The 12,654-nt window shown below is 34.6% G+C and overlaps 1 protein-coding gene across 1 annotated transcript in view; it reads left to right on the top strand.

Annotated features, from left to right (window-relative positions):
• The window catches only part of fastkd1 (FAST kinase domains 1), a 57,535-nt gene that overhangs the window by 11,344 nt on the left and 33,537 nt on the right, over window positions 1–12,654 (top strand). The window contains exons 4-6 of the mRNA XM_039757577.1: window positions 288–413; window positions 2,874–3,272; window positions 6,161–6,271. Coding sequence (XP_039613511.1) covers window positions 288–413; window positions 2,874–3,272; window positions 6,161–6,271 — 636 coding nt within the window. The remainder of the gene's footprint in view (window positions 1–287; window positions 414–2,873; window positions 3,273–6,160; window positions 6,272–12,654) is intronic.

Here is a 12,654-nt window from a genome sequence, read left to right as displayed (position 1 = left end):
AAAATATTCCACTTTGCACCATTAAGCCTTGGTTAAATTTGAAGCCCTGATCTTTTACTACCTTGAAGAAATGCCTTGATGAAGTCACAACTTTTCAGCTAATTCTGATAATGAAATATATACAGCTAACGTGGGCTTTTCAGATCTGTGTTCTTTCTTATGCTGCAATCTATCCATATTTTCCATCTCACTGTTTTAGCTGTTGTGTGAGCTGGGGTAGTTTGATATTTTTTGAGATTTGAGGATGAAAACGTGCAACATTTTCTCACAAACTTTTGCATTCACAGCCTGAGCATGCCGACGCTGTCGAAGTTTGCTGTGTGCCTAAATGACCAGCAGTTACATCACAGTCCGGTAATGGGAAAGATCTGCAATATTCTCAGCGAAAGACTGGACTACATTAGGGAAGCTCGGTAAATATTAGGAACATTTTATAATCTTTAATTAAATATTTTTCATATTCCTTAAAGTGAAACAAAATTCAGTTTTTTTGCTATTCTTAACGGATGTGCATTAACAAAAAGAATTATTTGTTACATTCATTTAATTTTTTTTTGGTTGAATGAACTTAATTTACATTAAAATATATAATGTGTTGGTAGACTTAAACCTTTGATTTTCTTGCATGTTCATTATAGATAAAGCAAAGATTGTATATTTTTAGGATAAAATAGAATTAAAGTTAAATAGAATTAAACTTGAACACTGGATTCCTTTTCTGGCATTTTATTGAATAGCCAGCATTCAAAGGATTCTACTTCAAAATTAATTTTAATAAATGTAAAAAATACAGTGTAGTGCATTTATCTAAAATACATATTTATTAAAAAATGTGAGTGGAGCCATGGAAAGTAAGTTAGAGTAAGTCAGTAAGTGGAAACTGAATGGATAGTCTTATAGGGTAAAAATAATTTTATTTTGGGTTTGTGATTTTTGAATATGTTTATAATAGAAAAATAGCAAAAAAATGATATTTAACATATGACCATTGTTATGTCTTACTTATTACCTAGTGGGACATTGTAAAAATGTATTGTTTTTGATATTTTAAGAAATTTGTACTTTAATAACTATAAATAAACTAAATTAATGGCTTCACATTTTAAAACATTTTTGTAGGCGGCTATACTCCTATTCTCATTATTAGTTTATATTTCAGGTTATTTAAAGCCAATGCTGTATGCCAATTTTGATACTTTTTAAAGCCTTAATATCAAAGGCTTTAAGATTCTTAGTCACACTTAATCTAATTGAAGGCTTTAGGGACTGGAGACTATCCTAGTAGCACTGGGCACGAGGCAACAATATGCCCCGGTTTAGGTATTAATCCATTACAGGGCCCATTCATACATGAATCCTGGGATAGGTCAGAAATAATAATTCACCTAAAATGCACATCTTTGGCCTGATTACCATGGGGGAAATATAATGTAGATAATGGGAGATCATACAAACTGTACACAAACTCCAGATCCTGGGATTTGAACCCAGTTTCACAGGCGCTCCGTTGCTCCACTGTCCCACCCTGTCATTAAGGTAGATAAAGGTAATTGATTTGAACTTAAGTTTTTTCTAGTCTGACTAGCTTATATGGATTGTTACTTGCTTTTAATAAATTCAAGAAAATGTTTAAAAAAAATAAAGGACATGAAAAAGTATTCAAGCACTACTACTGAGAGACTAAATTACATAATTTCTTCTTATATAATGCGCTACCATGGCTGTCCGTTTGTCTGTCCAGGATTTTAAATCACCTGTAGCTCACAAGCCGTTTGACCAATTGACCTGAAATTTGGTACGCATATACTATGTGACGTATAGGCTACTATCCGCTTTTATGGTGAAAATTGACCTCCAAGGTTATTCCTCTTTTTATTTTTATTTTATTGTAGAATCAACTATCGACAGCTACCAACAGGGCGCTATGTGGCGCATGTGTATGGGCGCTGTTCTCATCCCTACCACCTTCGCTGCCACTTCCCCTACCTCTTCATATCTTAAATCATTCTTAAGTCTTCAGTTTGCATCAAGTGCCAGCTTAAGTGAAAAATTAAGGAAAACATACTAAGTAATTGCAACACAAACACTGACTTAATCAATTTTAACATGAAAAGATGCAGACGAAAGAAGAGAAGAAGCAGGCCCAGAAGAAGTGCTCAGGAGGCAGCAAGTGCATCAACCTCTGAGCAAACGATTGCTAAACGTACAAAGAAAGAGGATGAAAACTAGGATTGCTCAAGTCAGGTGTATTCACTGCACATTATTGTGCAGTGTGCCGTAATGGTTTCGGTAATAAAATGATGCACACAGTTTTAGACAGTCATATGTTCAAATGTTACTTTAATTTTGAGAAAACAACTTGTGGAGATAAAGGGGCAAAAAGTTTAATTCTGGAAGAATTTTGATTGAAGGGAACCCATTACTTCTGATAGGTTGGTTGTAATAAAAGGCACAACTGTCACATGAAAATCTGAACCGCAATGTATAACAACTTGTTTTTTCCCCCTGTACTCCTCACTCTTATTACCATGGTATAAAGTTGTATCCAAATTGATTTCTGGTTGTTTCTCACTTGTTTATTATAGTAAAACAGAGTTACAAGAAAATAGTTCTCATCTAGTTATCCTCCTGGGTACAGTCAAGGTGTTTACTTTCTTGAAATATTTGTGTTTGTTTCCTTTGCTTTAAAGATTGTACTTTAAAATGTTCCCCTTCACAAAAGATGGATATGAAATATTTCATAATTATTTAACATCTACCACATTTATATGAAAATAATGCAAAATTTTGCTTAGGACTTCATCATGCTTTTGATTTGTGTAGTTTTCTCCAGTGGATTACTCATGTTTTGTTTATGTTACATGTCCCTGCAGAGTTCTGTCTTCACTAATGATATGCACGTCATCCCTTACCTCTTCAAAACTTCGGGATAAATTAATAGAGAAGGCCACTATTCTTTTAGACACTATGCATCCTACCCGCTTTCATGATGCAAGAAGAGTAGTTCAGTTTCTCCGTAACATCAAGCATGGTTACAGACCTTTACTGGAGAAAAGCAACAAAATCTTTTTGAACAATGTAAAAGAAATGAACGTTGAAAACATTAATATGATTCTTGGACTTTATCAGTCACTACAGTTCAATAATTTTGATTTTCGTCTGGCTTCTAAACAAAGACTGTTGGAGCTTATGGATTCTTGCACTGAACCCGTAAGCTTTAGTCGACTTTTAACAGCCCTTGGTCCCATGGCTGGTCAAGAGACTAGGGAAAGGTAAGTGACCACTCTAGCTGTATATTTAAAATTGTTAAAAAATGTTGTCTTCAGTTGTATTTGTTTTACGTAAGTGATTGCAAATTTAAGCAAGCTAACTTTTTATGTTAAAAAAAATAAGAAAAATCAATACTCTTTGCAAGGCTTTGTGTGCCAGTTGTAGTACAAAGTTTTTCATATCTTGTTTTTTGGCAGTAGAGGTAGGAGTTAAGGAGCACAATGCTGCAGAATTAAGCATTCTTGATCACTTTACCAAGTATACAGCAAGTGGAATAGTTTTTAAGAGTAACTGTCTCCAGCGGGCTACTGTTGCATCTTCCATGCAACTGCAGCCACCACATGGATAAATATTAAATATGGTCCCCAATTAATGTTAGTGTTGCATTTTGAAACTGCTCGTCATTTTAGTTCATCATAATAGCCAAAATGTGACCTGGGACATTTCCCGGTTAATCCTCCCTGGAATATACTGGGATACACTTGTTCTCACTTAAAATGATGACATGGCAGTGTCCTCCATCCGCAAGTGAAACGGTCATCCCAGGTAAAAGAGTGGCAGTTCTGAAAGACTGCTTTGTTTATGATTTTTTTTAATTTTTATTTTGCATAGTCTACTTGAAACCCAAGTTTTGTTTGAGACATAAAAAGCAACATGGATTGGAAATTGAAATATACTAGTAAATTTTCCTGTTTTGGAAAATCTGCTGATTCCGATACCAATTTTGTTTTTTTCTTTGTCCCTTTAAAAAACTTTTTACACTAATCGCCTGCATAACCAGACAAATTTTTATGTTGTATATTAAAGTATATTTTTATAATTAAACTTTAGACCACAGATGTTAACTGTTCATTTTTATTATCAAAATTAAATTCTGTAGGCTTATTGTTCAGTGACCAAAAAATACTAAAATAAAATGTCTTTACAATACATACTTTAACTAGTAAAATATGTACAAAATATTTATCCATAATACATATGGCATAAATAAAATGCTTCTCATAATTACATGTTGTCATATTGTTTAGTTCTTTCTGTTTTTTTTCTTCAGTGTGTCAACTAGACATTCATAATAGTTGAGGTATAATTATGAAATACGGATTACCATTTTATTATGCAGTGCTTGTTTCTCACTAAAACTTATGCCGTATGACAGACAGCAACAAATAATAAACACATTACAAATCTTAAAAAAAGCATATTGTTTACTAAGCAGGAAATTTAAATTCTTCTTTTTCTTTTCTTTTTCTTATTAAAAGTGTAAGCTGCTGCATTTTAAACAAACATGCTGTCCAAACTAAAGCAGTGTCCATTTTAATTTAAAGGACAAAGTAAAAAGGTCTGAATTCATGAAAATAGCTTTCCTTGCAGTCTGTCTAGTTGCACAGAATGACATCTCCAATTTACTTTTTTCAGTTTGTTACTCCACTTTCTTTAATGTAAAGGCCAATTGCCTTTTGTTCACTTATAAAACAAGCTTCCACTTGCTGCTCTTTGTTTACACTGCAGGAAGTTTTCTGCAAATGAAAAAAAAAGACATGTGCCAGCTCAACTACCATAATACCTTGCATAAAGGAGCACTGCAGCCAAATTACTGTAAACCTTAGAAAAGCAGGGGCTGAAAATATACTTAAATATAGATAATTTTTGTGATAGGTCTTTTTAGTGATCACCGATCTAGTCTAGTCTGATTTCGATCAGCAGCTGATCGATTGGAGAATCCGTAGTATGTGTGTGTGTGTGTGTGTGTGTGTGTGTGTCTGGTAGTCTGTGGGTCTGAACTCACTGTGAAAAGATTGAGCAAACAAGAAAGTGCATCTGATATGGATAGAATCAATACTATGAAAAATGAGTACTATACTGTTTCAAAGTTTCAGTATTGACATTTATCAATTAGATCGATATTTTTGGCAACATTGTTCATGAAGCAATGAAATTGTAACCTTTTTCTTTTCTTGCTTGCTCTCACCTCTGTCGCTGCCAGGCAAACACAGTGCAAGATGTGGCTCTTTCCTGTTTTCTGTTTAAATGTGTTTGCAAGTTTTCAGTTAATTTTTAGTATTGTGGATTACAGTTTTCCTGAAATCCATACTGGAAAAAGAATTTAATATAGTATACCTGATCAGTTGGTATGTTGCCTGCTTCTAGCTGCAAACACTTCAGTTTCCACTATCACTTTCTAGAACCATACTGCTACTGGCAAAAAACTATGGCAATGGCAGACACAGTGTATTGCTGCCTCTGGTGCAAAATGGACTTACAATTTTCTTTTTGTCTTCTGATGGGAATTTATTCCCTTTTAAAACTTGTGTAATTTTCAATACACTTTAAAAAATAGGTAACCTTAGAAAATAACTTTCAAAACAATATTGCTGCTCACTTGAGCCCCTTGTGAATGTTTCATTCACTTAAATGTTAGCATGTATATCTTAGGATTCTGTCAAATTTTGAGTGCTTTACCTATCAATTTTCAAGTATTGTTCTCATATATGCCAACCCTGTAAATTCCTCCCAATGGTGCCAAGTCTCTATCTGTGTAAGTACCAAGTCCGTTTTCCTGAGATTCATGGTTTAACGTTTTCACATATCCTCTTAATCTGGGAATGTTTTTAATCAAAATCCAGGGATAGCCTGTGTTAAAGGGGTTGATGTCTCTAGTTAAGTAAATAAGGGACACATTCAATGTAAAAGTATTTTTTTAATAATGGACCAAAAATAAATTACCTATCTATAATACAGTATATACTGTCTGTTTTTCAGTAATTATACTTAATGTGAATAGGCCTCATGTAGAGTAAACATATTCAAAGGAATTGTAAACATGGCAAAAATGGTGTGCACTATGGATATGAAATAATTGTGCTTGTAACAATGTATGTGTTTTTTTCAGGCTAGAGAATGCAGCCTTAATTTTGGTAGATGAAGCAGGTCCTCATCAGGCACTGGCCACCGTAGAAACTTTGGTGGAGATGGAATGCAGAAATCCCCTACTGATAAATAAGCAAGTAACACCTATTTTCAAGTATTTTGCAAAGGAAAAACTTTGCCTTTTTTGGTATATATATTATTTGCTCACTGAATCTTGTTCTTTGCAATTTTCCATTTTCATTTCACTTTTCTAATTTAACTTATTGAAAATGTAATTGATCTTTTTGATAACATTCTTGGAAGTCCTAATTTTCTGGTCTGAGCCCACTCCCTCGCCATTTATTTTCTCAGAATCAAGGTTATGAATTAAATAATTGCTGGAACACAGTAATGAGAAATTGTCTATGATTTGTGAAAATCAAGGTAGTTTTGCTTTATGTTTTACCATAGCATATTGCATTTCTTTCTATACAGGGGGTCCTTGGGTTACAACACAGTTCCATTCCTACAACAGTGATGTAACCTGAATTTTGGTGTAAGTCGAAACACACCCTACCCTAAGTCACTTACCTATCCTAACACATTTGCAAAATCATAATCTAGAACATAAAAACACAACTAAGCCACAGAAAAATACTGTACTATACACTGTACTGTAGTAACAGAAAAAATGACAAAATGAGTGTAAAAAAATTCCTTACCTTTATTCCTTCTGATCTCTTTACAATGTCTAATTTCACATCCATTGTGATGGCTTTCCTTTTCTTTGAAGCACTACCATCTGAAGACTCTGACTTTCGTTTAGGAGCCATGATAAGGCCCAAAAAGTCGCCAAACAAAGCAACACAAACGGAACACTTGTGTCGCGCGCAACCAAACTACTTTACCAACTCCCTCACTCATACGCCGGGTTACTGTGTATTCTTCCGCTACGTGCAACCAAACTAGTTGGCCCATGTAGTTTGTAAGTACAACGCTAACGGCATAAGCTGAAACACTCAACATCTCACTTTTTTAAAGTTTTTATGGGAGTGAGCATTGTAAACTTGAAACGTCGTATGTCGAGACGTTGTAACCCGAGGACCCCCTGTATTCTCCAATTAGATTTGAAACTCTTATGATAAATATCAGTGTGCAGTATCTACTTGGACAAGTCCTTCACCTAACTAAATCCCTGAGATGTTGTACAGGTTAGTAATCCATCCATCGATGCATTTTTGAATTTTCTTAGTACAATTTAGGGTCGGGCAGCAGTATGAGTTGCAATTAAAAATACATTAGTGTTTATTCAAAAGTAAGTTTGAAAGAGATCTATCTCTTGGTGTAAACCACCTTAACTTTCTTCATGTGGGAAGGAGCTAATACTTTTGTTTGGGGCTGTTACAATAAACAGCTGTTCCAGTAGCTCATGCAGTGAGCACTTTCAAAGGAAGTGTTTTGTAAGTGTACATAAGAGCTCCTATATCCATCTCACACCAGTGTTATAATCTATAATTGTTGAAACGTGTAAATTGGTTAGGGTGCCTTCACATGTGGAGATTACATATGCTGTCATTGTGCACTCTCATACTTATTCAATCTCAAGAATATATTTGGACTAATCTAAAGTGATGCACTCCATGAAGTGATATTGACTTAAACTGTCCTGTCTTGAGGTGGTTCTTTTGTTTCATCTGATGTTATCAGGACCAGGATTGGCTGTAGCAAATACAATGGAGACAGCAGATTCACAATACTGGTGGCAGGAATTGAATTTTGGCATGGAATTGTGCTTATCCCGAACAAAGTTAGTATTCAAAATCTTAATGCATGAATTTCTCACACATTTGGTAAACACTCTTTCTTGCTTGTTGTTAGAATAGTCAATTTGTTACTTAGGAATTGATTGATGTTTCTCATTGTCCATGTTTTGTTAAGATTGTATGCATAGGATGTCATATTCCTGTTGCCATTGATCTTGACCAGAACTTGCAGTGCAGCTATGGAATACTACTATCAGCTGTTCAGCGGATTTGCACAAGTATGGCACAGGAGTCAAGGACACTGAGCTTGTGGTGCCCATTTGCTAAAACTGTGCTTTAAAAGAAACTCAGATAAACTTTTTTTTAAACTGAAGACTATAAAAACAAGCTGAAGTATATTGTTATGCGTCAGTAATACAGAAATTCAGGAAACTGACTTGGATTGTTAGTGAATTCATATTTAGATTCCGTCTTTTGTATTTGACACACACAAACAGATTGTAAGCAATGCTCAAGGATAATTTGAGCATTATGAAAATCAAATGTAGAAGGCTACCACCTCTCTATCTCTGAATAGAAGGACATTTCAGAAGAAATATTCAAACTTTTCTTAGGTACCAAAGTGCCATTTTACATTCTCTTATTGTCTTTTGGAAATGTATAATTAGAAAACAAAATATGTTTAATGGTAAACTAATAATAGTCATAGTTATGTTCGCACTACTGTATCTCCAATTCAGAGGAGTAGGGAGCAAGAGCCTATTCTGGCAGTTCATGGCACAATGCAGAAAAAGAGTCCATTCATGACACCAGTACTTCACAGGTTCCACTCATGGGACCATTTAACCAAACATGAGTACCCAGAAGAAAAACAGACACAGGATCAACATTCAGACTTCACACTGAAAATCAGATCCTGGATTTGAATATAGTATGTTGGATCAATAAAGTGGCAGTGCTAATTAATGTGCACTACTGTGGGATCTTAGCTAAAATATGGTCACTATATTTTAAAAATATAACAAACTTCTTAAATCAACAGTCACATAATTGCTTAACTATCTTAAAGCTGCAGACAATAATACTTCAATATGAAAATCATTATAGTATGGATAAAAAATGTACTTTCTTAGCACATTATATATTTTATGAATTTTTGTATCATTTTGTATTTTTTTTTGGCAAATTTGAGTGGTAATTTCTAAATGAAAAAGGTTACAATAGCTGAAATACTAAACTTTTCAGCCAGTCTTTCAAATAATTTATATACTCAAAATAGTATAAACTACTGTATACAATAGAAAGAATAAATGATCACATTTTAAAAAATGGCTTAAAAATGAATATCAAACTGCTTTTTAAACTGTGAGTTTTTGACTGCTCCAAACACAATTTCACCTCACATACATAGAGTCCACATGTGTTAAAGTTAGAAGGAAGATTTCCCTACCAATTTCAAAAATTAATTTTGTGTAATACCCATGGCCAAAGCTGCCACCTCTCTCTAACTCTGATAAGGATAATCGTGCAGAGAACGCCTTTCTTTATGACACTACAATTCCATTTGACTTTCTCTTGTGGTCTCACAGAAATGTTGTTTGGTTTAGGCAACAGTTCATAGTTAATCTCAAAGCAGATATGTTCACTTGCAAAATAGTAATAGTTACTGTCATTCTCAAACCCATTTACTCTATTTCAGACTAAAAGCAGACAGGCACAAAGAGAACATGTAAACTCCACACATTCACTGAGGTGCTAGATTAAAAGCTAGTATGCTGCATCAGTAAAGTGACAGTGCTAATTAGTTTGCACTACTGTGCCACCTAAGCTAGAAATATGTTAAATTATATTTTCACTAAATATCTCAAATTTCTTAAACTAGCAGCATTCACACTTAAAGCCTTATTTTGACTGCTCAACTGTCTTAAAGCTGCAGAAAACTATACTTTAGCATGAAAAGCAGTAGGGTATAGATTGAAAAATAAAAAAAATATTTTTCTCATCCTATTTTACATTTTCTAGATTTTTTAAATTACTCTGCTAATGCACTGTTTCCTTGGCAAATCTGTTTGGCCTAAATATGAATGGAAATCTCTAAATGCAAACGTAAACAATGTATTTAAAGTTATGCTATTATTTCATGCCATATTTTTGAAAGACTGGCAAATTACTTTATCTACTAATTTTATAAATAACTAGACATTAAGCCTGTTACAATAACGGGCGCTAGAACAGTAGTGCATAAACATTAGTAAAAACAGTCTATATTAAATGGCAAGGGACCTTGTATGTGGCTGTAATATGCATCACTGTATTGTGTGGCTTTAATTTTCTCTCGCAGTAATACTGGTTTGTATTTCCGTAAAATGCCTGTAATCTTCTCTGACAGTAATACAGTGGAACCTCGGTTCACGACCATAATTCGTTCCAAAACTCTGGTCGTAACCTGATTTGGTCGTGAACCGAAGTAATTTCCCCCATAGGATTGTATGTAAATACAATTAATCCATTCCAGATCGTACAAACTGTATGTAAATATATATTTTTTTAAAGTTTTAAGCACAAATATAGCTAATTATACCACTGAATGCACAGCGCAATAGTAAACTAAATGTAAAAACATTGAATAACGCTGAGAAAACCTTGAACAACAGAGAAAGGTAACACTGCAAGAGTTCACGCTATAGTGCTACGAACCGCTCGCTAAAAACACTCTTTTTTAAGCACAGGGAAAAAAATGAACATTTGAAAAATCCGTAATTTAATAAACAACCAAGAAAAGTAACATTGCAGCAATGCACGCGCGCATCTATGTGTATGTGTCTGTCTGTCTCGCTGGCCTGTGTGTGTGTGTGTCTGTGTCTCGCGCGCGCGCCATGTGTGTGTCTGTCTCTCTCTCTCGTGCGCCTGTGTGTGTGTGTCTCTCTCGCGTGTCTGTGTGTCTCTCTCACGCGTGCCTGTGTATGTGTCTGTCTCTCGCATGCCTGTGTGTGTGTGTCTCTCTTTCTCACGCACGCGCCTGTGTGTGTCTCTCTGCACAGGAAATGCACAGGAAGAGACTGGACACGTGCTGTGTGGCCCCACGCATGCGCACTTCACCAGAAGACACACACACGGACACCTGGACGCACACGGGGTTTTATTAAAGAGGATATAAACATCTAAAAGTATAAGTTGTGACATTAAAATATAATTGAAATATTAAAATCAAAGTGCTTCTTAAAGTATGGCTTTGTGAAGCACCCCCAACACACATTCATTCTCCCTTAGGGCCCCTGGTGACTGAAATCCCTGTTTATGTTAAATTTAAGGGAGGATTCCACCTGTTACATAAATGAATTTCAAGGGTGGGTCGATTAAATATACTAGGCTGTTAAATTTTATATTCCATCCACTTATATATCTCTTATCTACCACATTTAGTAGGGATATTAAACTCCAAAACATTTAGAAAACATTTAGTTTAAAGAATCAGAAACATGAGTGTTTCCTCAAAATTCTGAACCTAATTTCCGATTACACTAACTAAGAATTTGCAGATTTACTTTTAAACTTGTTTTTGCATATTATGCAGAGCACTGGAGGTTTCCTCTAGTTTTTTAATGTTCTATTCTTATTTAGCTGACTGATTTTTAAATGTGGAGAGGTGGGTTATCAAATGTACAGTATACATTCTCTTTTCTGCTATTAGGATTCCTTTCTCTATTTCCATTCTCACTCTCTGTCTCACAGTTGCTCGTTTGCTTTTCTCACCATAATGGAAAGCAGTAGCACAACAAATGTGTAGAGGGAGACTTGTGACTCGCTTGTGGATTCTGTTGGTTTCTGTTTGTTTTTAAGCCCTTCAGTCTCATTTCAACCTGTTAAAATGGAATATAGTAGAAATTAATTTGAATGATGGTTTGGGATAATCTTTATTAAATCTAGACATGCAACACCAAATGCACTAGATTTTAGCTTACATATGTGCACTTATCTCCCATTATAGCTGATGCTAAGAGCTGACCCATTGGTGCGAGGGCTACAAACAACAAATATTTATCACTGCAAGGCTAGTCTATAGGAAGAAAAAATACATTGTCCAGAATTGGTCAGTACAGGACCCTGTTGAGTCTGAATATTCAATATATTGTTTCTCTACAAAAATAGAAGATTAGAAAATTTTCTCTGCTTAAAATAAAATATCTTTGGTTAGAGTATTCCTTTAAGTTTTTTTTTTAATTAAATTATTTTCTTTGCCATTCACATTGCATAGACATGTATATTAGACTGATTCGTTAATGGCCCTATGTGAGTATGGGGGGTGTGTGTGTTACTTGTGCCCTGCACTGGACTGGTACCTTATCCAAGAGCATGTTGCTCCCTTACACCCATTGGTGATGCCCATTACATCTATAACCCTGAAATGGATTAAGTGTGTTTGTGTTATGTTTAACCTTATCTATATTTCTCTGTACTATATGTATAGTACATAATGCAATTTTTATTATAGCTGTAAGGTTGTTGCAGTGCTCCGAGTCTGACCCAGTGAAGTGTGCTATACAGATAGATTGATAGATAAATCTTTATTGTCATTGTCACTTTTACAAAAGAACAACAAAATTGAAGGTGCTGTCGACTCAGTGTAGGGCATAATAGTTAAAAAAGAAGAAAAGGAATAGTAATAAAAGTACATTACAAATATATACAAAGTACACTTGTCATATATACATATTGCACTGGTTAAATGTACAAATTGCACTGGTTGACTTAAGGTCTATATTGCACATTTAGA

Source organism: Polypterus senegalus, chromosome 6 (assembly GCF_016835505.1).
Source record: "Polypterus senegalus isolate Bchr_013 chromosome 6, ASM1683550v1, whole genome shotgun sequence".
NCBI classification, from domain to species: domain Eukaryota; kingdom Metazoa; phylum Chordata; class Cladistia; order Polypteriformes; family Polypteridae; genus Polypterus; species Polypterus senegalus.
This window is presented reverse-complemented; position numbering and strand designations above follow the sequence as displayed.